Here is a 26,775-nt window from a genome sequence, read left to right as displayed (position 1 = left end):
AGCAAAAAAAAAAAACAAGAGAGGGCGATTCTTGGGATGCAAATTTTGTTGGCATTATTGATGATGATGATGATGATCAGATCAGGGATCAGTGTCCCTTCTGCTTTACTTTCGCTGTTGTGATTGAAACTTAATTTTAAAGAGATGAATGAGATCAGGGGAAGGTAAGGCAGTTTAATGAACTCTCGCTTAAGCACTAAATCATCTGCCAGATGCGATTGGAATCACAATGTGGATGCAGCACACAAAAGACCCGAGCAACCGAGAACCCCAGCCATGTGGCCACAAATGCGCGGGAGGCGTTCTGACTTCTAAAAGGATTCGTCTTACATTGTGTCTGGCATTTGATTTCTGTTCATCTGCTGTTTCTACTGTTGACTTAAGTTGGGGCAGGGGATGTTCTGATGCTCTGCCCCTTTTGTTCGGCGAGAGACGGAGATGGCGCCCAGGCGATAGAAGGAACCTTGAAGACATCGCTGCGCCTGCGATCAGTTATGCAAATCCGCGCTTGTGGCTTCTTTCAATGCAATTACAATGCAGTTCATGTCCAGGCATCCTTGCATGCTCGCATTTACATAACCCTCTCCTAGGGGTGGCCCAAGACGCGATCATTACCAGCATGATCGATGAAGCGTCTTGCCCTCGATTTGCATAAGCATAAGCGTCAGGCCAAGGCACAACCCTCAAAGGGGATCGCGCTGCGTCCAGGCACATGACCCGGGGATTAGACATCGCCGCGGTGTCATGAGAACAAAGGCCAAGACAAAAGGGCCAGTGTCAATATTTGCACTCGATCGCAGATCCCACAGCCCAGAAGCCAGAAATTCCCCGAGTTCCGAGAGTTTTACGCTTACAGAATCTGAGAGGAAGTTTACTTCGAGTTGGGGGAGAGCTTATTACATAGGTAGAAAAAAATACAATGGATAGAAGTGGATGGCATCTCAATCTCAGGTCGTCTCCTGGACCCGCTCGATGATCCAGTCCATGAAGTGCTGGGTACTAGAGTAGACGCCGGGCACCTCCGGCCTCGCACACCCAATGCCGTACGAGACCACGCCGATCAGATAGAAGCGCACGCTGTTCTGGTACGGCTCGGGTATCATCAGTGGGCCACCGGAGTCGCCCTGGCAGGTGTCCTTGCCGCCGGTGAGGACGCCAGCACACACGACCGCACTGTCGAACTGGTCGGCGGAGAAGTAGCGTTTCTGCTTGGCGTAGCTCTCGCGGCACTGCTCGTTGTCGAAGATGGGGATCTGTAGCTCGTTCAGCACGGTGGCCGACTCCCCGCCCTCCTGGGTCTTGCCCCAGCCAGCCACGAAGGGCATGTAGCCCACATAGGACTTGCCCCGCAGCTGTGGCGTGTGGGGCAGGCAGATGGGGGTGATCTTGTCCGTGAACTGTACGTTCCGCTCCAGATACAGAATGGCAATGTCGCTGCGTCCATTTTGGCGATTGTACTCTGCATGGGACACATACTGAAAGCAGAGAATACTCCAGTTATAAGAAGTATAGACCTTGGGATATATTGGACCTACTCGGATCACATTAACGTCCACATGGCGCGTCTCGGTGTCCGTGGAGAGATCATGTTCGCCCAGTCGCACGAAAATTCTGCAATCAATTGATAGTCTTAGGACAGAGCTCTGGAGAGAGGAGAAACTTTCACTTACAGGTCCTGACGGATGCAGTGGGCCGCTGTGAGCACATGTCTGGCGGTGATCAGAGTTCCACCGCACTTGAACGGCGACGAGGAGGGATCATCGTAGCCCAAGAGCGCAATCCAGGGCCAGGCCCCCTTGCGACTCACCTCGCCGCCAACGATCTTCTTGAAGGTGTTCAGAGTGTAGCCACATCCCTCCTCCACATTGGGCAGACGTCGGGGCACATCCTCCGTGCTGACTGTGGGAGTGACTACCGGCTCATTCGTCGCCGTCTGGCCATTGGGGCAGCAGACCGTGGAGCCTACGTTGCCGCAGATGCGCTGCGAGGCCTGCAGGAAGCTCACGAAGGTGGAATCCTTCTGCTTGGCAATCAGTTGATTGAGCAACAAAGGGCAGCTTTTGATATCTGATGCGGGAATGCAGATGGTTAGAGGCAGTCGAGAGGTACACACTCCACAGAAATACTAACCGACGCAATTGCCGGGCTTGGTGTCCGGTCCACGGCAGACGGGTCCACGGAGCTCCAGCAGCGGTGCTGCCGAGGTAACCGGAGCACGCGTCGTTGTCGTCGTTGTGGTGGTGGTGGGTGGTCGCTGCGTGGTCAGGAAGGGATTGCGATTGGGCACATCTGGCGGCGGCTGAGGACCCACAAACGGTTGCTCTTTGGGAAAGAAGGGATTGGATGGCCGCTCTGTGGTCTGTGGATTATTCTGCGGAGAAGTACAGCACAGCTGCAGGGAGGGAGAAGCAAGAGAAGCCAAAGCTCAGCATAACCGCAAAAGTTGAGAAATGAGAGAAAGAGTGTGTGCTCCCTACCACCGGATCCCCATTGAAGTTGCGGGTGCCACAGCTGCGTTGCAGGGCGATCACATAGCGCTCAGCGCGCTCTCTGCTGGTGCTCTGGAATACGTTCACCACCTGGGGGCAGTATCTAAGCGCCACGCAGCTGCCATAGTAGTTCTCTGGAGTGATGCAGTTCTGACGAACTGGAAGAGAGAGGGCACAACGGAGAGGTTCCACATTAGAGGACGAAAGACGAAGATCGGAAGCCAAGTTGTGGGTTAGTCTTTGGGCGGGACTGATTGAAAATATGACACAAACCATTGAATTGTTAAACATTTCTATGGTTATTTTAGTAGGAAATAATTGGAACAATGAGTTAAATATTAGTATTAGGTTACTTCTACCGAATGTGGCCACAAAAGATGTGTCTGTGAGGTAAAGTTAGTCGAAAAAGACATGATATATGTAGTAGTTCTGATCTAAGCAATTCCAGCAACGATCATATGAGTCTCAATCTCAATAGCCTTTAATACTATAATATTGAAAGATTACCGAAACTTATCTCAGCAATTCTTTTATAAAAACCCCTTTAAAAGCAAGAATATTCCTCATTTTTTGTAGGCATACCAAGACAAGGGGTGGGGTTAGTTTAGTCCGATTCTTTGCACTACGATTTACATATAGTAATAAAAACTTTGACACTTCTAACAATCTACACACTTAATCATTAACACAAAACACTCGAACAAAAAACCCCACGCAAAAGTAAACAAAGACAGAGACGAGGCAGCTCTAAGGAAACGCCTCACTGGTAATAACCACCTGTCCACACGTCCACATCTGAGTTTGAGTCCGAGTCCGACCTTGGCGACTGGTTTCACGAAATTGAACTGGAATTGAACTTGAACGCGATGAGCCGAAATTTATAATAAATAACTTAAGACACCATTTTGTGCAGTTCATACAAATTGCCCTATTAACCGGTGCGACAGGTGGAAATGGATCGAAAGACTTGAGCAACGAACTTGCCATGAACTTGTATCCGCGCCTACTCTGTTACACTCATACATACATATGTGTCTTTGGGTATCTTTGGATAATCAAATCAATATTTGGACCAATTTAGTTATTCCCATTCGAATTGGCTGAAACTCGCTGAACATTTTATGAGTTTTGATTAGTTTAAATTCGGATTCTGATTCTGATTCTGATTTTCGTTGCTGTTAATGGAACTGGTTTTGGGATGGCGCGGATTAGTTGTTTGTTTGCTCACATCACATCGTTAAAAGTTCCACAGAAATGAGAAATGATAGATAGATATGGGTAGTAGGTAGTAGCCAGGTCTGAAAGCTTTCTACTAATTAAGTACGAGTACAAGTTCGAGTAACTACCTTGCCGGCGCTGATTGTTAAATTGAGCGAAGGCGGACGGCTCGCCAAGGAGGAGGAAGTAGAGGAGAGTGATCACAGCACTGGCACCAAACACCGACTTCATGGCGAGAGCTTCGCGGCGTTCACTGTTCACTGTTTACTGTTCACTGTCGGACGATCGTTATCAGACTGAAATGTCTCTCGAATCGAAATTCAAATCAAAATCGAAGCTTCTTCGTTTAATAATAATTTGTATTTGTTAAATTTGTTAGCTTGCGTGACCAAAGCATCGGCTCGCATCGCGTCGCGTCTTCGTGTTGTCTGAGAACTCGGCCGCTTGAGCTGAGCTTTATATGCAGTCCGATCTATCTCTCTCCCAGAGCGATCCCACTGCGTTGCGTCGGTCGTCGGTAGTTCTCTTGCAAGCTCTCACTAACGGAACAGCGGTGCGAGTGCGAGTGCGATTGCAAATTCGAATGCGAATGCGAATAGAGATCATTTCATTTGGGGTTCACTTGGATTTTGATGGTAGCACAAATTTAATCGCTTTTGAAATATATTAATCAAGCCGGAAAAATCACCAAACTCGGTCGATCGGGGGAGACACGATTTTCCCAGACCCATATTTAAACACTAACGCAATACAAATTTCCAAATGTGTGCATGTAATAATAGAACTCAAACCTAAAATTATACGAAAATAGCGTTTTAATGGAATGGGAATCGTTCAACGGATGAGTCAAAAGGAGGCAAATTATAGTCGTAAGAGTATGCTATGTGCTGTGTGTTTCTATGTTCCTTTATGCCCACTAGAAATATACAATTACAACTACCGCGTAATGCGTGTGAGAGTGTGAGGTCACTTTGTTTGTCTGCCGTTTTGGCGCCTTGCTCCGCATTTGTCATTGGTCCAGTCCCAAGAATTTTGTGACTCAATTAGACGAATGAAACAAAAATTTAAAATGCCATTTATCAAGGGAAATTAAAACGGATCCAGTTGACATGTCAATTGGGAATCACTTAACAAACTGCTATGATGCCTCCAACCGCTGTCTAAGGTCTGCTGCAGAGCGGCCGCCGCAGCCGCCGCCGCCGCGCTGCCGCTGCTTCTGTTCTGTCTCTCTCTATCCGTATCAAGATTAGCATTGACATTGCATTCGTATGCACGAATCGTAAAAGCTCTCCCCTGATTGAGCGATTACAGCTACTATCGCAGAAAGAGTGTATGAGGGGGTGCCATGTGACGGCATCGTTTGATTTTGCAGTTATACTAAGTATCGCCTTACTTAATTCGCCTTAGAACGGGCCAATCGGCATGCTTGGCATTCCGCCTCCAGGCTGCCAAAAGCCAGAGCTTTAGTCCAGAGCCAATTGGCATGCGAGCGATGCAGCCGAGAGTGGCATAATGTAAAGCATTCTATTATGAGTAATCCCACAGATTGATTGGCAATGCAGCACAGGTGCCAGCGGGTGGCCCAAGTGCGGGAATTTCCGATCGCAGTCGAAGAACTGCTCTTTTTCGGTTCCGGCTCGACAGATGACTACTTTATCAATATTTCAGCACAGCACGCATGCCCGACATTATTTTATCCCTCCAACAGTTTCAAAGTTCTGCCCTCAAATAAACTCAGTTTATTTTATTGATTGATTCCTATCGCGAATAACACTCAATTCCTATAATATAATCGCGCTGCTCATACATTGTTAAAGCGCTAAAAATAACGCAAACTGAATTAAAAAAGCTATAAAAAATTTATGACTATACTCGTAGAAAGAATTCCCACAGGTTCCCATGCGATTTTTAGAGTTTTCCGATTTAGCATAAAAGATAACACAATATTTAATTCAACAAATTGGTTGTTTTTCACGTAAGATATAGCCGGAGAAGAACCTCTCACAGACTGTTAAGTAATATTTGAATCTTGATCTTGAACCTAAATCCAAAGAAGAACGACTTAGTCATGCAGATGGATATTGAGAATTTAGTTCATTTTTGTTTTCCATCACTGAGTGTAAAATCAATTAAAAATAAATCAGGTGGGAACATTAAAACATCCAATTTACTGTATTTTTTATTATAACACATATACCTATAATTTTGCATTATCCCCGCCTATACGCCCCGTTTTGTAAGTGAGCTGTTTTTGGTGCTCCCCTACCCCATTGAGATCTGCTGCCTGATCCATGGAACGTAGGAGGCGACTCTCGTATAGACCCCTGGGAAATTGGGTCGCGCACACTCATAGCCGAACGAGACGAGGCCCAGCAGGTAGAACCTGTAGCCGCTGCCCTCCAGCTGAAAGTGGAACGGAAACAGATGGATAGAATGTTAGATGTTTTGGCAAATCCCAGAAATTCTCATAAACAAACAAAAACATTGTTGGCCACTGATTCAGACGTCACCGGTGCGGTGCGCAGGCAATTAGCGGCCAGACAGACTGAACCACCTTGGAGCACAAGATGTGCACAAGATGTGGCCAAAACAGGTTCAATGACTCACTGACCAAGAGATGAGATCGGAGATGTGAGATATGAGACATGTAACTGACCTGCGGCATCATGAGTGGTCCACCGGAATCCCCCTGGCAGGCATCAACGCTGGAGCTGCCAGCACAGATCACCTGAAAAAGGATTAATTATAGCATCCATGCTCGGAATCTGAGGATTCCCCTGTGGAAAGGTGATTGTGGCTCACCTTGTCGCTAAATTGGACAAACCGGAACACGGACTTGTAGCTCTGCTCGCAGCTCTGACGGGCCACGATCGGCACCTGGGCATCGCGCAAAACCTGGGACGTGGGTCCCTGGTGCTTGGAGGCCCCCCAACCGGCAATGAAGGGATTCATGCCCACGAAATCTTGCTGCAGGAACTTGGCCGCTTCGGGCAGGCAGATGGGCGCTATGTTGGCTGGAGATCAATAGGGATTAGACAGAGAGAGATCAGTCAGACCGTTCCGCCTGCTCTCCACTCACCAGTGAGAGGCGCTGCTACTCCACTCAGCTCGATCAGGGCAATGTCATTGGCAATGGACGTCAGATCGAAGCGTTCGTGGACGACAGTGCGACGGATGCGAAAGTCCATGACCCCTGCCTCGGTGGGCTTGGACAGATCATGAGCCCCCAGGCGGACCAGAGTGAGCAGGCCGTTGATGCAGTGGGCGGAGGTGATCACGTAGTGCGAGTGGATGAGGCTGCCGCCGCAGAGGAACTTCAGGGCATTCCGATTGGACTCCTCGAAGTAGCCCAGGGCGGCAATCCAGGGATAGGCTCCTGCATAAACGATGTAGAGATGTATCAAGGAGTCTCTCAGTGGAGATCAGTGGCAGGGATTGCTTGCCTCTTCGAGCCTCCTGGCCGCCCACCACGCGGTTCGAGGTGGCTCCACTGATGCCACAGACCAGCTGCTGTTGGGGCGCAATCTGAGGTTGAGGTGGAGCCGGAGCTAGAGCAGGAAGATTAGGACTGGGTCTGACCACCACTTGGCCCTGCATCGGCGGTGGTGTGGGCTGAAACACAGGTGGACTTCCGGTGGTGGTGCCGCCTCCCAGAGGCGAGAAATGAAAGAAGCCAAAGGGTGCAGTGGTGGTCACCAGTAGATCCTTTCTACTCCTGCCATTTGTAGACCGATCCGAGGCACAGCAGACCTGCAGAAGAGTGGAGTGGAGTCCTTAGATCAGCAACCTAAGCAAGGGCATAGCCTCCCTTGGCTTACCATGAAAGTGGAGCCATCGAAGCCGCATATGGACTGGCCCAGAAACGACCGAAAGTCGTTGGAGCCTGCCGACTGGCCCACCTGGCTCTGGTACTCCTCCACCAGGTGGGAGCAGGAAGTCAGGGCCAGGCAGTTGCCCGGCCGGGAGCGAGCATCGTAGCAGGTCTGGGCTGGAAGTACGAGCAGAGCAGGACGTGACTGTGATTGGGGATCGTGGCAGGGAATCGTCGAGAGCTTTGAGATTTGCCAATTGATTTACAGCTGTTTTGCATTTGTGATCGTTTGTGTTTATTGCATTTTTTGTGAATTTTTGTTGGACATGTGGTAGGGGTAGGGGTAGTGGTGCGGAATGGTTAGGAGAGGATCGGGAGTGACTCTCAAAAGAGAATACGACGCCGTCGTCGACGACGACGCCGCCGCCCCGCATTGAGCGGCATGAAAACCATCATATCCGAACCGATCAGACCGGTGGCAGCCACCAGGGGCGCATTCTGGCGAGGATCGATGCAGGGGCAGTTGGGCAGCGGACGCACGCCTCCGGGCAGGCACACCAATGGCTGCGGCGGGCAGGTGGGCACGGGCAGGGTGGTTCCCGCGGTGCTAGTTGTCGTCACACCCGTTGTGGTGCTGGTAGTCGCTATTGTGGTGGAAGTGGAGGAGCTGGTGCTGCTCGTCGTGATCAGCGGTGGGGTGAACGGTGTCTGTGGGTACGGTGGCGTTGGCTGGAACGTCGGTATCCCTGGAGGTGTGGACGGAAGAGCAGGTGGAGGCGGTATTAGTGGACCAGTCGGTGGCAGCGGAGGCAACACAGGCGGTTGTGGCTGTGGCTGTGGCCACGTGTACACGGGATAGTAACCTGGCGGATACACCGGACACCATCCCTTGATGCTGGCCAGGTACGAGAGGAACGGCCAGAAGTACACCTTCACACAGAACTCTTCCAGCAGTACCATAATGCTCCTGTCTCTATGGAGAATCAATCGGATCTCCCAAGCCACGTATCCGTGTCCGTGTCCGTGTCCGTACTGCTTGGCCAGAAGTTGGCTACTGTTCCGCCGTTGCTGTTGACCAAGAAGTGGACCATGGTAATTCCCATAATGATTTTAATTCAATTATTTTGTGTGTTTGTGGAGCTCAATTATCCAAAGAATCGTCGGATGCCCCCAAAACAATGGATGACAGGAGCGGTTCAGGTGAGATTTTGGGCCCAAAATCGAACCCAATGTAAATTTAAAAGGGTCTTCTTTTAGATAGATGCTTGCTCCTTACTATAGGACTGTATTTTGGGTTTTCTGTACCTCTCTTTCATGGCCTTAAATTTCCAACTCTTCACCGATTCATCGACATTCCACCACAATTGCAAAGCAAACCAATTCACACCGAAATGCATCGTTAATTCAGTGAGGGAATTAAAATATCTCGGCCACTGGCGCTTGACATCCGATAATAGTAGCCGCCACTCATTCCAATCCGTTTTATTCGGTGGTGGTCTGTGATTACCATTGTTAGTGATTCCATTTTTAGATGACGGACATTAAGGGGCCCCCACAGATGTGTGTTGGGCTTGGAATGTTTATGTTGACACACATTAAATGAAACGACACGATTACAACTCACTTTGATCTATTGGCACGATCTCGTTGTGGATACAATACAAAACAATACTATGCACATGAGGCAGAACTTACACTGGACCAATGTGAAGAGGGAAAGTCCCCAAAGCATCAATAGGGTTCTGGGAACTTTCGATTGCTGGGAGCCACTGATCGCAGGCATTGTGGTATACGTTTTGATCCAATGAACTTCACCGTCAAACTGAACTCGTGGGCCACTGACACAACAGAACTTAAACCCTCATCCGCTGGGGGTAGCAGTCTGTGTTAATTAGAGCAATTTCCCGAATTAAATCGAGTTTAATTTGAAGCATTACTTTTTTCGGATCAAACATAGCGATGAACTTGAAAAGGTGAAGGCAGGTAGCAGGTGACAGGTGACAGACGATAATCGTGGTGGGTGTCTGCCCACCGAAAGGTCGGGGAATTACCCAATTTCCAAACGATTCAATTTCAAATTGAATCAACTTTAGATGCGCTTATTTATTGATCCATCCATCAATGAAGAGAGACGGATATCAAACGGAAATTCCATTAAATCTAAATGCCGACTACGACTACCCTCGATTACGTGTGTGTATAAATGGACATCGATATATATGTATAGTGTATATATATATATATAGATTAATAGGTGGCTGTGTGTGTGTGTGTTTGTTCTTCTCGGATCGGAGCTTCAGTATTGGACCCTTCTCCTACTCGCGATGCTTGCAGTCGAGAAAGAGCTGGGCCTGCGACTGCACAAACCGAAAGATCTCTAGCAGCATTTCGTTGGAGGTCTTGCAGTTGCCCTGCTGCGGTTCAAAGAAGACGCCCGAGCTGCCGCCACCAGCACCGCCCACCGAACGCTTGCCCCAGTCGGGCGAGAATGTCAGCTGAAAGGACATGTATTTAAGTATGTGTTAGTGGATTCAGTGGATTCAAATATTAGCTGGATACTCACTTGACCCTCGACGCAGGCCAGCAGGAAGCAGAGCACAGCTGCAATGATGATGACTTCGCTCTTGGTATTCATTCTGTGTTCTATGCTGGATACTGTCTTCTCTGCCGCTTTTATACCCGATTCAAACGAGGCACAGACAGACAAACAGACGGACCACGGGAGTGGTTTCGTCCTGCGGCTAATTAATGGAGCACTTGTGGGGATTCTGATTATTTTTTGAGAGAGACGTCAATCATCGGAGTCTAGCGCCAGAAACGCATTGAAACATTCGGCTATGTGGAAGCGTTTGTGATTCTCCATGTATTTATTAGATTGCGCATATATTTAATATTAAATATATTCCATATACATATTTTTATTTATAGGCAGGTATGTATATCATTAAATAAAATAAGTTCGTTAAATTAAGCTGTGTATAGAGTTAAACGAGATTGAGGCTCGAAGCAACTGTTGCAAATACATTTGGCGATACAAAAAAAAAAACAAACAAACAACACATACGAGTAGTTTAAGGACTTGGTTCGGGACTGGTACAAAAATATGATTAGTTTGCAATTATGTTTAGTTAAACGAGTGACGGCTGTGCGCTTTATATAGTACAAAAGGAGCGAGCGAATAAGGGTGGTACGGCCGGGGGAGGAATAGCATTTGTTTAGGCACTCAATTTGTTACAACAAAATTTTGTCGGATTGTAAGCAATATATATACGTATATGCATATGTATATGTATATGTATAAATATGTACGTGTACGCGTATATTAGTAGTAAATAACAATACAAATTACAATAACACATTATTACATTTTGGCTTAATCGAAACAAGCGTTCCAACGAATGACAATCGACGATCCTGGGGGATCGGATCAGTTCGGATCGGTTTGCATACATACATCCATATATGTAAAAACGAATGGCCTTTTGCGAACCACAGTTTCTGTAATAATCATAGAAAACATTCGTCTTGTCCTTAATTGTTGTCGTTGATCCAACAAATAATATTACAAAAATATATATGTAGAAAATATATAATATATATGTATATATATATATATATATATGTATGTATGTTATTCGTGTCTGTTTTGTGTGTTTCTGGCGTTGTATTTTTAATTTTAATATGGGCTTGGGCATGGGCGTGTTTCTGTGTCGCATTTTTGAGTTTCATTGTTGGGCGAGAAGCTTATTCGATTCGTTCGTTTTTTGGGCAGGTAAGAAATGCACTTCGTTTTGGGGCTGCCTTACTGGTTACGTGTTAAGGGGTTACTGTTGTTGGCTTTTCTGATTACCGGTTTATCGTCTTCTCAACGGAATTCATAGCTCAGTCGACGCGTGTTTAAAATTTGGTGTTATACTCGTTAATTTGTTGTTGGTGTTGCTGCTGCTGCTGCTTCCGCTGGTCACCTTGGGGGACACAGGCGCATGCATCCTTACATCATGCAGCACTTCCTTTTGCCCTTCTTCTTGTATCCCTCCTCGATGAAGGGTCGCTCGGCAATCTGGAATTTGCGCACAATCCGCACCAGCTCGTGGAAGGCCTGATCGACATTGACGCGCAGCTTGGCACTGCACTCGATATAAGGTATAATCAGGTTTCTGCTTGTGTTTTGGGCCTCCTCCAGGCCGACCTGTCGCTGGTGCTCCAGGTCGCACTTGTTGCCAACCATCAGCATGGGGAACTCGTCGCGATCCTTCACCCTCAATATCTGACGCTGAAACTTTGGTATCTCATCGAAGCTGGAATGATCGTTGAGCGAGAATACAAGCAGAAAGCCTTCGCCGGAGCGCATGTACTGCTCGCGCATAGCACTGAACTCCTCCTGGCCAGCCGTATCCAGAACTAGAAGGGGAATATTCATTAGTTCATACATCTGATATCCTGAAGAGTCAGGATCACTTACTGTCCAATTTGGCTGGCACATCGTCGATGACGCATTGTTTCGTGTACGAGTCCTCGATGGTGGGATCGTAGTCTGTGACAAAGTAGCTCTGCAAGATGGAAAGACGAAGATAAATTAGTTTACACACAGATTTAGATTTAGATTAAGATAGACGCGTTTCTCGGTAGCTCGGTAGTCCAGCTCCCGTACCGTGTGATTTGTTTACACACAGAGACGAGACGCCACTTTTATCATCCCAAAAAGATCCAAGGCAACAAACGCACTAGTACGGGTGGATATGCTCTATATGTTGAAGAAAATCTTCGGCGATGTGTGAGTGGGGGATAGTACGTTGGAGGTGTCTGCTTGTCTGTGTGTGCATACACATATATCCGAAAGATGGAGATGACGCAAATAACTAAAAATAAATGGAAACGGGCGCGCATTGCCACATACTAGATGATGGACGGACAAAGCGACCGTGGTCGTGACCATGTCAGGCCTCAGAACGCACCGAAACGAACCGAATTGAACCGACCCTAGGCTTCTGTTCGGCGGGGCACACCCAAACGAGCGAGACTCAAACTTTTGGGGGCACCCTAGGCCCCTGTGATTGTTTTGGGGGTGTGGCATCAACATCGAAAGAGTTTGCTGCCGCGGCGATGATCTCTACTCGAAAATATGTAGCACACGCATTTCCAAACACAGACGAACATCATCATCACCATCATCATCGTCTATTCGCTTGTTGCTTTTGCCAAAACAAGGGCCCACTTGTCGCTCCGCACCTCCCCTCTGGCTAACGATGAGCGACGACGTCAGCAATGTTTCGCTCCAGGGCCTTACCTGTATGAACTGTATCGTTATGGCTGACTTTCCAACGCCGCCGCCACCGACGACGACCAGCTTGTACGTTTGCATCTGCATTTTTTAATTATTTTCGACTCGAATCGCCAACTAAAATCTTTTATTTTCTTCCGCACGAGCCTATCGGTAAAAACGATACAAACAGTGGACCTATCGATCAAATATACCGCCCGACCCTCAGAAATATACCGAAAATAAAAATTAGGGCTGGATCGACCGTCGATGGTTTTGCAGCCCTAATAAAATCACGTAGTGGCGCCAAGGTTGACACAGACGCCGGCTTTTTTATCACGCTAGCGCAAAATCTCTATTTGCAAATTGAAAGATCGAACCGAAATATGCCTGAAGATATGGAAACTGTTGTAGCTGAGAAGCGTACCCACTTGCCGTGGATTGAGAAGTACCGTCCTGCAAAGTTCAACGAAATCGTGGGCAATGAGGATACGGTGGCACGTCTCTCCGTCTTCGCAACGCAGGGCAATGCACCCAACATAATTATAGCTGTAAGTACACGAATTGTCACCTGCTGATTGCCCCGACTCACCAAGGAATAATGCCTGCAGGGTCCTCCTGGCGTTGGCAAGACCACGACCATTCAGTGCCTGGCCCGCATCCTGCTCGGAGACAGCTACAAGGAGGCAGTGCTGGAGCTGAATGCCTCGAACGAGCGTGGCATCGATGTGGTGCGCAACAAGATCAAGATGTTTGCCCAGCAAAAGGTGACGCTACCCAAGGGCCGTCACAAGATCGTTATCCTGGACGAGGCGGACAGCATGACGGAGGGCGCCCAGCAGGCGCTGCGTCGCACCATGGAGATCTACAGCAACACGACTCGCTTCGCCCTGGCCTGCAACACCAGCGAGAAGATCATCGAGCCGATACAATCGCGCTGCGCCATGCTGCGCTTCACCAAGCTCTCGGATGCCCAGGTTCTGGCCAAGCTGATCGAGGTGAGCAAGTGGGAGAGTCTATCCTATGATGCGGAGGGCCTGGAGGCGGTCGTCTTCACTGCCCAGGGAGACATGCGACAGGGTCTCAACAATCTGCAGGCCACTGCCCAGGGATATGGCAACATTACCATGGAGAACGTGTTCAAGGTGTGCGATGAGCCGCATCCCAAGTTGCTGGAGGAAATGCTGCAGCACTGTGCCGTAAATGACATTCACAAGGCCTACAAGATACTGGCCAAGCTGTGGAGCCTCGGCTACTCCCCGGAGGACATTATTGGTAACATATTTCGCGTCTGCAAGCGGCTGAATCTCGATGAGCAGATGAAGCTGAACTTCATTCGCGAGATCGGCATTACACACATGAAGATCGTCGATGGCATCAATACCCTGTTACAGCTCACGGCTCTGCTGGCCCGTCTTTGCATCGTGTCCGAGTCCCACTAGTTCCCAAGTCCATTAGTCCCTAATGGAGTCCATTAGTTGTAAAATATTAAATTTAAAAAGAATCTATAAATAAATCTGAATATGATAGATCAGTTGATACGGAAATAAAAATAATTCCCTAAGTAGAACTTAGAAACGGCCTGTCGTTCACTCTCAAGAAATTCCACTTGGGGGCGCAGCTCTAGTGACTATCCAGCCGATTCCCAGTTCAGATTTATCAGTTAATTTATTTCAGTTTATTTATCTGTATAAATGGAGGGGGTATAAATGGATAGTTCGTTCAGTATTAAGCGAAACGTGACCGTCGAAATTGAGTTTTAGGTATATTTACGGTATTTTTCATAAATTCTTGTCTAGTATTAATTCGGTCTCAGCAATATGTCTTCATTCCATTCATTACGTTTTTTACTGTTGGGAAAGGATATTATAGAATTGAGGAAATGTTTGTCATCCCAGGCTCCAATGAATACAGAAACTAGTCAGCATCTGGTTTAAAGCTATCTCAACGAAAATTTTCAGCTTACAGAGACCAAGAATAGGGATCGGGACTTAGATATATCCACAGCAAACTGATCTAATGCATAAATAAATGAAAACCATGTCAACCTGAGAAAATGCATTGTCCAGTAGGTTTCAAAGCTGCTTGGAAAACAGAATTTTAATAGTAGCTTAAGGATAGTGGGTATACAAATGTCCATACTCATAGCTGATACCGGTTGAGCAGAAACAATGACGTAACATTTCAAGATCACTACGTATCATCCGTCCACACTTACGTTTATGGTTTTATTTCTTGTTGACATTTTTTGCTTAAACCTTACTTTAGACACAATAAAATTGAAAGAAGTACTTTAAACTATCATTCTTGTAGAAAATTAATTGATCAATAGGATTCAATTTTGTTTTCAGGGCTGAGGGTCCTGGCTAGCAAGTAATATTCAACCGAATATCAAAATAAAGCAATGTGCGTTCCGATCATGGACAGAGAACGATTAACCCATTGTTGACTAATGGGTACTTTAATACATTTCACAAAAATGATACAACTTGAAGAACTTTAGCGTAAAAGATGTGAAAGATAAGGTGGTCATTTCTCTTTAAGTAAAAAGAAAGGGTGGATCTACAAGAAGAATTTAAAAACAGTATTATTTCCAGCGGGTGATTTCAAGTTGTTCACCTGTTTAAATAGAGGGGGTTCAGTGGGTTAAGTGGGTAAATCTGCGGTCACACTGATCGACATTTGCAGCGCTTAAGAAATATGGCGAGTCTTGGGGGCCAACACGAAAATTATTCGAATAATCCAGAAGGTACGCATTTAAAATTGGCCAAACATATTCCCAATCAAAGGATAGGCCTGTGCGCGAAAACGGATAGTGAAAAACCCCCCGGAGAATCGCGTAATGAGTCGTTTTAAGCCTCTAAAAATTGTTGGTCGACTGCGCAGCGAACGCAGGCAAACGGCACTCACACCAAAGCCAAAGCAAACGATGTGAAAAAACTAAGAAGCCAGAAGTAGAAGTGCTTGCCCCCCTCATATGGGTGAAATTTTTTCCCGTGTGTTCTATGTGCTTGTTGTGCCTTTCCCCCAAACCCGTCAACCGGAGTTTGAGTTTATAAATAAGTTCATGTTTCCAGAGGAATACATTTTTCTGCCTCCCTGCCACCGCCGCCGCTGCTGCTGCTGCTGATGATGTCGCTCTGCCTCTGCCATCGTAGTCGTCGCTTCGTCATCGTGTTGGCCAGCAGCTGCGCTGCAGCTGAGGCGTTTGTTTGTGTGCGTTTGTCCGTCCTCTCGTCCGCCCATCCGCCAAATGCGTGTTTTCTGGCTACAAGTGCAAAACAGAAGCCAATTGATTTTCCTACCCATATTCCATTCGTTTCGTTTTCTTCGTGTCTCCTTCGAGTAAGTGCCGTGCCATTGTTTGGGGAAATCGTGTGGGAAATTCGGGGACTGCAGGGGTAATGGGGATCGAACCGAACCGAGCCCCGAATGAGCTTCAAATCATCGAATCAAACCATTTCTTTACTTTCAGTGGAACACACATCTAAACGAGCCGAAAGCCGCGAGGGCAGCGCCGAGCGAAAAGGTAAAGCTTTTACTTTGTTTATCTCTCACTTGTTACATAAAATTGGCACAGACTTCATATAGACATCGCACACGACACAAAGCACTCATTTATCTCTATATACAAAACATATAATCCACTCTCAGCACCACGGCCACATACTGGGCCGACAGCCCACGCACCCGTACCCGCACTCACATCCACCGCACCTGCCGCCGCCGCCGCCGCCACCATGCCAGCGGAGATCTCAAGCTGCAGCCCCGGCAACAGTCTGCACTGGTTTGCTCAGGTGGGCGGCAGCAGCAGCAACGAAGATGACTCTCAAGGTAGTTTACATTCCATCGAGGGCGCCCTCGATGGCATTGGTGCCTATGCCCTCCGTCTGCTTGTAGTCCTGCCTTTCCTGTTCCTCCTGTTTGCGGCATGATCTCACGAATAAACGGACCCCAAGAGACTACTCCTCCTTATCTAGGCATGAAGCATGAAAATTCCCCTTCCAAAAATCTGACTGCGACCTTGGTCGCTGATAATTGTTCTCCCCACGACCTTTCTTTGGGGCTGAGATTGACATGCTGTGCATTTGGTTCCTTCCTATTTATGGTAATTACGTCATGGAATTCCAATAGTATCTGGCAACCGATAAGGCGATAAGGTCTCCTCCTCCATCGGAAATAGTGGTCGATTATAATGCTTGGAATTGGCACTGGAACTTGGAACTTTCATTCCTGCCGCCTGCCCTGCCTCTTCTGCTCTTTTGCTCGTTTTCTCGCCTCTGCCTCTGCCTCTGCCTCAATGTCATTTTAATATATCACAAAAATGTTCGCTTTGCAGGCACAGTTTTCTTTGCTTCCCATTTGTTGCCTTTTTTGCACATAGGCAAATGTTTCAGGGGCGGAATGGGAGTGGCGCGCCTGCGGGGGTGTACGATTCGTCTCTGTTTTATGTGTGCGTGCCATTTGTTATTGTTTTGTTGTATGTGTAGTGTAATGTAGTCTCATTCCATGTTAGTTTGTCAATTGACCCACAAACAGCCAGCCAGCCAGCGTACATCGTCGATGACGTCAGGCACCCCTTGTAAATAATATACCGGCAACAAATGGCACAAACAACAAAAACAACAACAAAAAACCGAAAAAAGAGAACAAGATTTTGTTTTTATTGATTTGTGGCCGGCCACAGGTAGCACATCTCCAGTTTTATTTGCCTGCCAACTCCGTGTGTTTGTTCAATTTTATGTTTAACATTCATCAGCATCTAAAAATATAGCAAACTTAATAATTAATCCGAACTTTTGTAGTGTCCAAAGATCGAGAGGAGAAGCTGAAATATGCACGCGACCGCCAGAATGAGGAGAGACAGAAAAAGATCGAGGAGCTGAGGGCCCAGGCAGAGGCGGCCCAAAGGTATCGCGAACAAAAGGAGGAGGAACGGCGGCGACGCATCGAGGAGATACGCGTCCGCGACACAGAGAAACGCCACCAGGTGGAGGAGCGCAAAAAGGCCATCATTGAGGCCGAGAAGGAGCGTCGCGAGTACATACTTAAGAAGAATCAGGTGCGTCTCGGTCTCTTCTGTCTGCCCCACAACGATCTGTGATTTGTCATTTGTGATTTGTGATCCCACAGGAACGTGAATCCCGAATAGAGGTTAAGAGGAGGGACAGAAACTCAATTGGTTTTGCTTTTGGCTCGTCGACGCCCCGTCTGTTGGATGTGCCTGCGGATTATGGTCTTGTTTCGCCCAGTGCCTTTTGGGGTCAGCGAAGGTAGGGGTTTTGGTAGTGGAAGTGGCCAAAGTGAAACTACGCTTTGGCAAAACGAAAGCGAAAGATCACATCTAATGCCAAATATGGCGAAGCGAGAGTTCTAATGTGCTAATGTCTCCATTCCGTTTTCCCCATTCCCTTTTTAGATCTACATCGATATCGAACGTAGCGGGCGCCTCGCTCACACGTCGAAGTTCCGAGCGAGAACTTGCCGACAGTGGTGCTAAGAAGCGTGCCTCCTCCTCCACGGACAGACACGATGGTGAGTCACGAAACGGTGCACGCGAACGCTGCACTGCCCCCAGCAAAAGACACATACCGTGTAACACTCCAGAGACCCCCAAAAAAACACACCCTCCCCCACACACACACACACACAAACACACACACTCACACATAATGAGATTACATTTTATTTTGCAGTTATTACCTTAGAACAAATTGTAATAATTCTTGTGTTTCGACAAGCTCTCAGTGTGTGATCCCCCTAAACTAGATACTCCTGCAATCTATCTATGATATATTATGCATCACTGTACCCCCACTGTACCAGACCCTGTACATGTGATACACCCCACCCCCCTGAGCCCCACCCCACAGAGAATTCTCACACCCGGCACGATCACCTTATTGTTTTCTCTTTTCGTTTTTTCTATTCCTTACTACTTTTGTTTTCGAATACTCTCTCTATTCGTATGATTTGCACCTAAAAGCAACAACAGTTTTCACACACCTCTGTAACCGATCACTTTTCTCTCTGTAACAAAAAAAAAAAAAAATCAACAAAAAACCGAAAAATCATCATCAGATCATCGCCGAAAGTCTTCGTCCATGTATGAGGTGTTCAATTGGGGCTATTCCAATGATGAGCCGCCCAAACGGTTCTCCCTGTCCATAGCCGGTGGCGACATCAATATCGATGGGCCGCCCACTAGCAAACAAACAGCGCACAGACCCCATACGACAACAACAGCAACAGCAACAAGCACCACAGCTGCAAGCCATCACAACAACAACAACAACTTCCATAACTCGTATCGTAAGGGTGAGGGTTCTACTACTCTTTGAGACTACTCTTGTTCCTTGCTCTCTCCCGTTTGTTAACCCATGTTCATGTTCTGTCTCCAATTATTGTTTTCTTTTATGCCCTAACCGTAACCGTAACCCTAGCCCTAACCCCAACCCCAACCCCAACCCCGAATAACCCCCCACCGTAACCAGCCGTAAGCTCGCAACTCTTTGTCTCTACCCCCACGTAACCATGGCATGTCTTAGAGCCTCAGTTTTGCATGATATGATGTATACCGCCTCCAATAATTCCAATTTGTACAGAAATCAAACCAAACCCAACCCCTCCGTGCCTTGCCTAGTTTTCCCCTCTGTGCTGCCGCTCTAACCCTCAGAGAGAAGCATCAGAAACAAAAGCAGCAGCCTTAGCCTTAGCCCTCTAAACAGATCTCTCAACGTAGATACTTCTCAGCATGGTTGTTTGTTTACTTATGGGAAAACGTATACACATTCGTGAATTGAATAATTCTCTAATGGAATCGGTGTAAACGCTTTCTCTTTAAGCTATTTTTGCCAACTTTTGGTTTCTCTTGTTGCTAGAAAATAAGTTTTGTTTTCTGTAAGCGCAGAAACTTTGAAAATCGTTGTATCAAAAAAAAACAAAAAATCAAAAATTCAAAAATGCAAAATCAAAAACCAAAAACACAACAAAATATTACAGAAGATAGCGTTGACACATCACCCATCGTGTTCCGAAGCGTTTACCGCAGGAAAACGGACCTCATGCCGACAATACCCAGCCCCCGAGACGGGCATTACGGCTCGCGCAGCTCCCTGAGCACCACGCCAGCCAGAACCCCAGGTAAGACCGACTCAGCGGATACCATCCATCGATCATTACAACCCACACATACATACATATACGAACATAATCATCCCAGCGATCAGCCTCCTCCTCATTGTCCAGCTACGCTACTCATCATATGATCAGCCTCATTCGGTTAGCCCATTGCGTAGGTGCCAGATTCCAGTTTCCAGTTCCAATGGTCCAGTTCTGTTCCCCCGACTGTATTTTAGTGGTTCCTTGCTTAGTCAGAGAATGGATATGATACGATATGATATGATATGCAAGAAGAGGGAAATCCTGCCTGCACACGCTGTTGAGGCACCTACACTTACACCTAAACACCCACACACACACACACACCTTAATAAACACACAGATTTCTCACACCATTTTGTAGAGCAGCTTGTCCCACATATGTTTTGTGCCGTCTCCTGTATATATATATATATGTACATGTATATAGCTTATAAGTATAGCTAGGATAAGGATCCAGCAGCGAGACTCTCTGATTCATGAACCAACTTCAAATTTCAACTTTCAACTGAATCGCAGGACGGGCCTACTCCATGAACCGCTTGGACCAGCTGGCCCAGCCCATACGCCGCAACGGGGAGCATGTCCGAGCCATACTGGAGCGGGAGCGGCGCGAGAGCGAACTGGAGATGCTCGATGAGACGGCCTCGCTGGGGGGCGTGGGTCGGCGCATTCATGCCGCCGGCTCCACGGCACGCTCTCGGCGGGCAGGCAGCGCCGGCAGCGGCAGTTCGAGTGCCACCGGCATCATGTCCCGGAGCATGACCCACCTGGCAGGTGGTGGCAGTGTCGGTGGGCAGCGGGACCGGGATCGTGGAAAGTATTCGCTGGGCGGCGGCATCTCGACCAGCTTCCGGCCGTTGGGCAGTGCCGGTCAGCGTGACTCCAGTAAGAGCATGACACAGATAAGCAACCACATTTCGTGGTCGGCATATGGCACTACACCACCACCACCCCACAACCACCACAACCAGCACCGACAGTCCACACTTGGCTTGCAAACTGCAGCAACTAAAAAATATCTTCAATCATCATTTGCCTCATCCTCCGCATCCTACTCCTACTCGAACGCCTCGACCAGGCGGCCAGGCCATGGCCATGGCCACCAGCAGCAGCAATATGCGACTTCTACTAACCCCTACCACCGTTGTCTCGATTTCGATCCCAACTCATTGTTGCTCATGAACTCTTCTAGTTTGTTAGTGAATGCAGGTGTGTGCGATTAAAAAACCAACTACATACCAACAACCATAGAACCCACTACTCAGCCACAAAACAACAAAAGCCACAACCACACTCCCTATGCCACTACACCACACACACACACATAATACTATTCTAATCGCGGCTGGCGTTGTAGTCATTTATCTACCCATTTACCCGAATACTTACTATTTACCGATAGCACACAACAATTGGCTAACTTGAACTTTCACCCCACTCGACCATAGCACAGCACAGCACAAAAACACTACACACGTACACTTTTGGTTATCCCGTAGATCCATAGATGACATACATACATACGCAGAACGACCGATGAGAGAGAGAAAGAGAGAGAGGTTTTCTCAAGTTCATTTGAGCAGCAATTTTGTGATCCCATTTCATTTCATTGCATTGCAAGCAGCCATTAAAACGTGCGTTTCAAATGTGAAGATTCTATGGCTTAGATCTGTAGATCTGCTTTGCCCTAGATCCATTTTGTAAACAGATTAAACTCTCTGCAAGTTTTCATTCAAGAACAGATGTGTACATATATTCAATGCGATTGCTGACCCAATTCGAGCTACGGCACTGCCACTATTCGTGTAGAATGTCTTCCTGAAACGCACTAGACACTGTCCAGTCTGCATTCATTTCCTATTTGTGTGGCATCTGTTCTATCATCCACATGTACTTCTTTATGCACCGATCTGCCATGTGTTTTATTGGGTCCATATTGTTTGCTGAGTGTCGCCATTTGTCGGTCGTTTCGTTCGTATGTTCGCATAGTTAAGCATCCTTTGGAGATCCCCTTTAGAAATGGTTAAGCGGAACATTCATTTACCCACATATATACATGTTGTTACTATTATTATTACTATTACTATTATATTTTGGACGTCATTTAACATTGTAATCATACCCATTATATTATTATATAAATACGCATACAAAACACAACACTTGGGTTAGGCATTGGTACTATTATTTCATCCTGGTCCTTGGTATATTTACTCGTATATATTTTGTGTGTCGCTCGCTCAGTGTGTCCCCCCGTTCCCCAAGATTGGATCCTTTGTCTGTTGGTTCTTTGTTTAACTTGTGTCTCAAATTGGTTTTGTGTGACTTTCCTTTTCCCCCAATCAAACCCCCAACCAAACCAACCACCCACACTATAACAACCAACTCTGGTGACGGTCACAATGCACAAAGCAGCTTGGTTTGCTGATCATCCATACTGACACACCGCCCACTCACTGACTCCCTGAGAGACGTCTCTCATCTCGCACTGACTCTAAACGCATATCGATTCTGTAGGCTCGCGATCGGGAAATGCCACGCCAGGCGGACACTATAACAACTCAAGGCCCGGCAGCGCCATGTCCACCTCGACGACTATGTCCACGTCTGGCCTTGTGCCCAGGCGGCCGGCAACGGCGCCACGCAAGCCCAGGCCGGCCAGCATTGCCGGCACCGGCATGTCCCTAGAAGGTGAGTTGAGTTCATCTTTTGTCCACACACACGAGAGGGTAAAGAGTCGTCTTTGCTAACTGTCTAACCTGTCTTGCCAACTCCCTGCAGAGATCAACAAACTGAAGAAGGATCACAAGCCGCCTGTGAAGACAACAGCAGCCGCCTCACCATCCGCACAAACGACCCCCAAACGAACTGCAAACCTAATGTCCACCTCCCTGATCGTGACCTCCAGCTCATCTCGATTGAACAGTGCCGAGAAGAAGACGCCTTCGAAAAGGGTAAGCGCCCAATCATTCACATAGTCGCACTTAAGGCAGATCCTCATTCAATTATTCCTCTTGTCCTTCCAGGAACCCTTGGTGCCGAAGGCGGCATCTGCTTCCAAGGCTCTGTCGAGTCGCACTGCCAGCTCGGAGCGTATTAGCAGGATCAGCAGCAAGGAGCCGAAAACCAAGGATACCTCTGCCATGAGCAGGTCCATGATTGTGGCCAGCAGCAGCAACAGCAGCACCTCCACAACTACCACCACAAAAGTGGCCTCAGCAGCGCCTGCTCCTGCTCCAGCCCCAGCCCCAGCTCCAGCTCCAGTTACAGTTCCCGAGCTCCAAAACGGGGTGGCCAAGGAGGCAGAAAAGACTCACGCAGAGGTGCCAGTTCCTACGGATGTGGCCGCCCCTGCTCTCGCTGTAAGCAAGGCGGAAAAGGAGGCACTAAACTCCGTTAAGACGGAGGAGGTTTCCAGGCAGGAGGAGGAACAGAATGTGCTCGTGCAGGTGCCGCCCGAGGCCCTGGTTAGCTCTGTGAATGTGGAGGAAAAGGCCGACGAGGGCACTGAGAAGGAGGAGCTGCCCAGGCAACCGCTGGAGCCTCAAGCTGCCCCCAAGAAGCCGTCGCGCAGCAAGGAGAACTCTGAGGTGCGCGAGCTGACTCCGCCAGCAGCGAACTCCGGCGGCGATGGCTCTGACTTGATGACCGCATCGATGATGGCCAAGAAGATCACGACCGAGGAGCAGGCCAAGGCCGCCCTGGCCGAAAGACGACGACTGGCCCGCGAGGAGGCCGAACGACAGGCGGAATTAGAGCGCCAACGACTCGAAGCCGAACGCCTGGCCGAAATCAAGGCCCAGGAGGAGGAAGCCGAACGCCAACGTCTGTTCGAGGAGGAGTCCACACGCATGGCCGAGGAACAGAGGCGCGGCGAGGAGGAGCGTCTGCGCATCGCAATCGAGGTAAGGGAACGCACACGTGCAGGGGTGCGTGGAAGCCTATTAATCATTTGTCTTGTCTCTCTCTCTCTTCAGGAAGCCCAACAGCGGGAGGAGGAGGAGCAGCGCAAACGCGAGGAGGAGGAAAAACAGCGCGTGGAGCGCGAGGAGGCCGAAAAGAAGGCCAAGGAGGAGGCAGAAAAGCAGCGTGTCGAGGTGGCCGAGCGCCTCAAGCGCGAGGAGAAGGAGCGTGAAGAGCGACGCAAGCGCGTCGAAGCGATTATGTCACGCACCCGCAAGGCCGGAGCCGCGGCTACTCCCTCTAAGGTAGTAATTCCTACAGGAGACAAGAGAGAGTTCTGCCAACTAACACTCAATTCTTTGCAGGAATCCAACGATAAGGCAGCCCCCGCGGCTGCAACGGAGACAACCCCCGCTGATGGCAGCAGCAGCAGCGACAGCAACAGCGTCAGCGGTAGCAGCAACAACTCTGCCGGTGGATCGCCCAGCACTGCAATGGCCACAGTGACAGTGGCCGGCTCGGAGGCACCTCCCAACAGCCAACAGGCGATGTATGAGCAATCGGTGCTAGACAAGGAGAACTCGCTGATCAACAGCTTCTCCACAATGATCATTGACGAGAACGCCAAAAACCTGCAGCAGCATCAGCAGGTGAGCAACGGCAAGCTGCTGGCGGACTTTGATGGCAGCAGCAACACCACCACCACAGCGGTGGCCAACGGCAATGGTGGCCATTTCGAGAATGTGAACAACAAGAAGTGAGTGGCGTATGTCAGAAACTGTCGATCCATCCATTGCTAATCGAACCCATTTGATCTGCAGCGACATCAATCTGCTGCAGGATGCCGTCACTCCGGCCGCCACGCAGCTGATCGACCTGAGCATCGAGTCACAAGATCTACACCTGAACAACAATAACAGCTTGCTGACGAGCACAGCGGCAACCACCACGCTAGTCACTGCTGATAGTCACGAGAATAAAGGTTCAGTCCCCGCCCCCCTTTCAGTACTCAGAACTCTCGACTAACCAGAAACTATCTCTCTCTGCAGATATATCGTTGCTGTGAATTGGATGAGGAAACCAAAACCTGATTGTTTTCTAAACCTAAATCTTGATATAGCTAAATGTGTGTGGAGTTGGGAGTATTTATTCATAGGAAGAGATCTATATAGGAATGCGACAAATTATGGTTACTACTGAAAACAGGAAAACATAAAAGCTTATAAAAACCTATATATATATATAAATATATATATATATATAAACATACATACATTATATAGATAGAAGGAGAATCAGAATGGAGAGCATGTGAGTGAAGAATGATTAAGAAATGTGGAGCAGCTGCACGTAAATCTAGTTAAGAACTAAGACAACCCCTAAAAGAGATCTGAAAAGAGCAAAGAGAGAGAGTATATATGTATGTGAGAAAGAGAAGAGGGAACCTCCCCTCCAGTCCCCGCCCCCAGAGTTCGGGGATCGATCGTTTGCGAAGCAATTCAATATCAAAGAAATCTGTTTGTGAAGCACTACAGCTAAGGCTAAGGATAAAGGATAACGAAAATGAACATTTGATGCAATTTCCGATTCGTTTCGAGCTAATTTAATTACGAAATCGCTTCAAAAGTCGCAAGTGCATGCTTACACCGGAGTATAACTTGAGCAGAGACGCCGACGGGCAGCGTATATAATTGCAAATTATATAACAAATTAGTAGACAAAACACTAGTTTAAACAACTATGCGAGATTCCCCGAGCGAGCAAAACGAAGATGCGGCATACAGACACAGACAGGGTACGGTTTATGCGGTGTACGCCACACAGAGAGTAAGCCCCAAGATCACCAAGGCCCCCATGCAATACATACCACTGCTCATATGAAGGAGAGGCCCCTCCCTTCCCGCCGCAATTTTTTTTTTGCCCTACGTTTGCACAGTTGTTCTGTAAGTTAAGTTTATTACACGTTGAGCCAACGAATCGTGCGGTATTATTTATTACAAACTAACAAAACAAAAAACATAGAGAAACAACAAATTCAATTGAAATTATTTGCTGATACTGTTTTGTAGGCAATCCATCCCCATATGGATCCGTCAATCAGATATATAGGTAGTCTATAACACACACACCACACCCCACACACAAGATATATAAACACTGTAATCAGAGATATCAGTGCTTGATATACCAACACACACACACACACACACACACACGCCTAGGTCTAATGGAATGAGGAGGGAGTCCTGTACGATGTTGTACTATTTTTTGTAGTAGGAGTCGAAAATCTGATTATGCTTATGTCACCCTTTTTTATTATAGTAAAAGTTCTCTGTATATTATCTATTTTGCGTCTACGTATATATTTTTTGGTATCACATTTTTTTATATATACACATTTATATTTGTAATTGTATTTATCCATGTGCAAAAATAAATTATGATTATTTTTTAAAGAGTCTTCATCGTCGTCCCCCTCGTACTTGTCCTCCTCCCGTCAACTGTCTTGAAGAAGACGAAGCATGCAAAACCGATTGTAAAAATACAAAAAGAAACCAATTTATATAGTATATAATGATGAATCATCCCATAGTTTATATCACTCACACACGCACACACACACACACGCAGGCTGTGTGTGCGTGTGTGCCACACCCACTTGTATCTGAGCGTAAGGGCCTTAAAAATATGTAGGATCTGCATCGATATAGACAGATCGATGGAAGGGAAAGTCGTAAGAGCATCCAATTTGAGTGTTTCGCATGTGGAAACCCAACCCAACCCGTTAATAGATTAAAAATAATATAATATAATATAATAATGGCAATATATGTACGCAACTAACTGAACCCTAACTTCTAGTTAATTAATGCTTTCCTATGTTATAAACCTAATGGCGATATAATCAAAACAAAACAAAAAAGACAAAT

The 26,775-nt window shown here is 47.4% G+C and overlaps 6 protein-coding genes across 19 annotated transcripts; 2 read left to right on the top strand and 4 right to left on the bottom strand.

Annotated features, from left to right (window-relative positions):
• Positions 1-854: 854 nt before the first annotated feature.
• LOC108152685 (venom protease) lies at positions 855-4,141 on the bottom strand. Of its 2 annotated transcripts, XM_017282184.2 has the most exons (6): positions 3,836-4,141; positions 2,478-2,647; positions 2,131-2,392; positions 1,671-2,067; positions 1,536-1,611; positions 855-1,475 (listed from the first exon to the last, which is right to left on the bottom strand). In XM_017282184.2, the coding sequence occupies exons 1-6, from the start codon at positions 3,936-3,938 to the stop codon at positions 948-950; spliced, it is 1,536 nt and encodes a 511-aa protein (XP_017137673.1). In that variant the 5' UTR covers positions 3,939-4,141; the 3' UTR covers positions 855-947. The 2 variants fall into 2 exon arrangements, with proteins under 2 accessions (XP_017137673.1, XP_017137676.1); XM_017282187.2 differs by lacking the exon at positions 2,478-2,647 and having other exon boundaries at positions 2,131-2,352.
• Positions 4,142-5,909: 1,768 nt separating this feature from the next.
• LOC108152689 (venom protease) lies at positions 5,910-9,503 on the bottom strand. Of its 2 annotated transcripts, none has more exons than XM_017282193.2 (7): positions 9,214-9,503; positions 7,526-7,695; positions 7,151-7,457; positions 6,787-7,083; positions 6,510-6,721; positions 6,364-6,435; positions 5,910-6,110 (listed from the first exon to the last, which is right to left on the bottom strand). In XM_017282193.2, exons 1-7 carry the CDS (start codon positions 9,299-9,301, stop codon positions 5,970-5,972), a joined length of 1,287 nt encoding a protein of 428 aa, XP_017137682.1. In that variant the 5' UTR covers positions 9,302-9,503; the 3' UTR covers positions 5,910-5,969. The 2 variants fall into 2 exon arrangements, with proteins under 2 accessions (XP_017137682.1, XP_017137681.1); XM_017282192.2 differs by having other exon boundaries at positions 7,920-9,274.
• Positions 9,504-9,601: 98 nt separating this feature from the next.
• LOC108152688 (adipokinetic hormone) lies at positions 9,602-10,251 on the bottom strand. The gene is made up of 2 exons (XM_017282191.2): positions 10,082-10,251; positions 9,602-10,013 (listed from the first exon to the last, which is right to left on the bottom strand). The coding sequence occupies exons 1-2, from the start codon at positions 10,151-10,153 to the stop codon at positions 9,834-9,836; spliced, it is 252 nt and encodes an 83-aa protein (XP_017137680.1). The 5' UTR covers positions 10,154-10,251; the 3' UTR covers positions 9,602-9,833.
• Positions 10,252-10,358: 107 nt separating this feature from the next.
• On the bottom strand, positions 10,359-12,979 carry LOC108152687 (ras-like protein 2). The gene is made up of 3 exons (XM_017282190.2): positions 12,806-12,979; positions 11,981-12,068; positions 10,359-11,919 (listed from the first exon to the last, which is right to left on the bottom strand). Exons 1-3 carry the CDS (start codon positions 12,884-12,886, stop codon positions 11,510-11,512), a joined length of 579 nt encoding a protein of 192 aa, XP_017137679.1. The 5' UTR covers positions 12,887-12,979; the 3' UTR covers positions 10,359-11,509.
• A 76-nt stretch (positions 12,980-13,055) lies between these two features.
• LOC108152686 (replication factor C subunit 2) lies at positions 13,056-14,312 on the top strand. Its single transcript, XM_017282189.2, has 2 exons — positions 13,056-13,329; positions 13,390-14,312. Exons 1-2 carry the CDS (start codon positions 13,165-13,167, stop codon positions 14,218-14,220), a joined length of 996 nt encoding a protein of 331 aa, XP_017137678.1. The 5' UTR covers positions 13,056-13,164; the 3' UTR covers positions 14,221-14,312.
• Positions 14,313-15,421: 1,109 nt separating this feature from the next.
• Positions 15,422-26,306, top strand: LOC108152140 (ensconsin). 12 transcript variants are annotated; one of them, XM_017281242.2, is made up of 16 exons: positions 15,422-15,527; positions 16,254-16,307; positions 16,433-16,612; positions 17,584-17,840; positions 17,912-18,051; positions 18,198-18,313; positions 18,860-19,096; positions 19,781-19,921; positions 20,459-20,827; positions 22,460-22,633; positions 22,724-22,896; positions 22,969-23,847; positions 23,920-24,150; positions 24,211-24,602; positions 24,667-24,827; positions 24,895-26,306. In XM_017281242.2, exons 1-16 carry the CDS (start codon positions 15,479-15,481, stop codon positions 24,909-24,911), a joined length of 3,570 nt encoding a protein of 1,189 aa, XP_017136731.1. In that variant the 5' UTR covers positions 15,422-15,478; the 3' UTR covers positions 24,912-26,306. The 12 variants fall into 12 exon arrangements, with proteins under 12 accessions (XP_017136731.1, XP_017136727.1, XP_033243644.1 ...); XM_017281238.2 differs by having other exon boundaries at positions 20,459-21,151; XM_033387753.1 differs by lacking the exon at positions 16,433-16,612 and having other exon boundaries at positions 15,423-15,527.
• The last annotated feature ends 469 nt before the right edge of the window (positions 26,307-26,775 follow it).

Source organism: Drosophila miranda, chromosome XR, assembly GCF_003369915.1.
Source record: "Drosophila miranda strain MSH22 chromosome XR, D.miranda_PacBio2.1, whole genome shotgun sequence".
In the NCBI taxonomy this organism is placed as follows: Eukaryota; Metazoa; Arthropoda; class Insecta; order Diptera; family Drosophilidae; genus Drosophila; species Drosophila miranda.
Note: the sequence above shows the minus strand (reverse complement) of the source record. Positions and strands in the feature narration are given on the sequence as shown.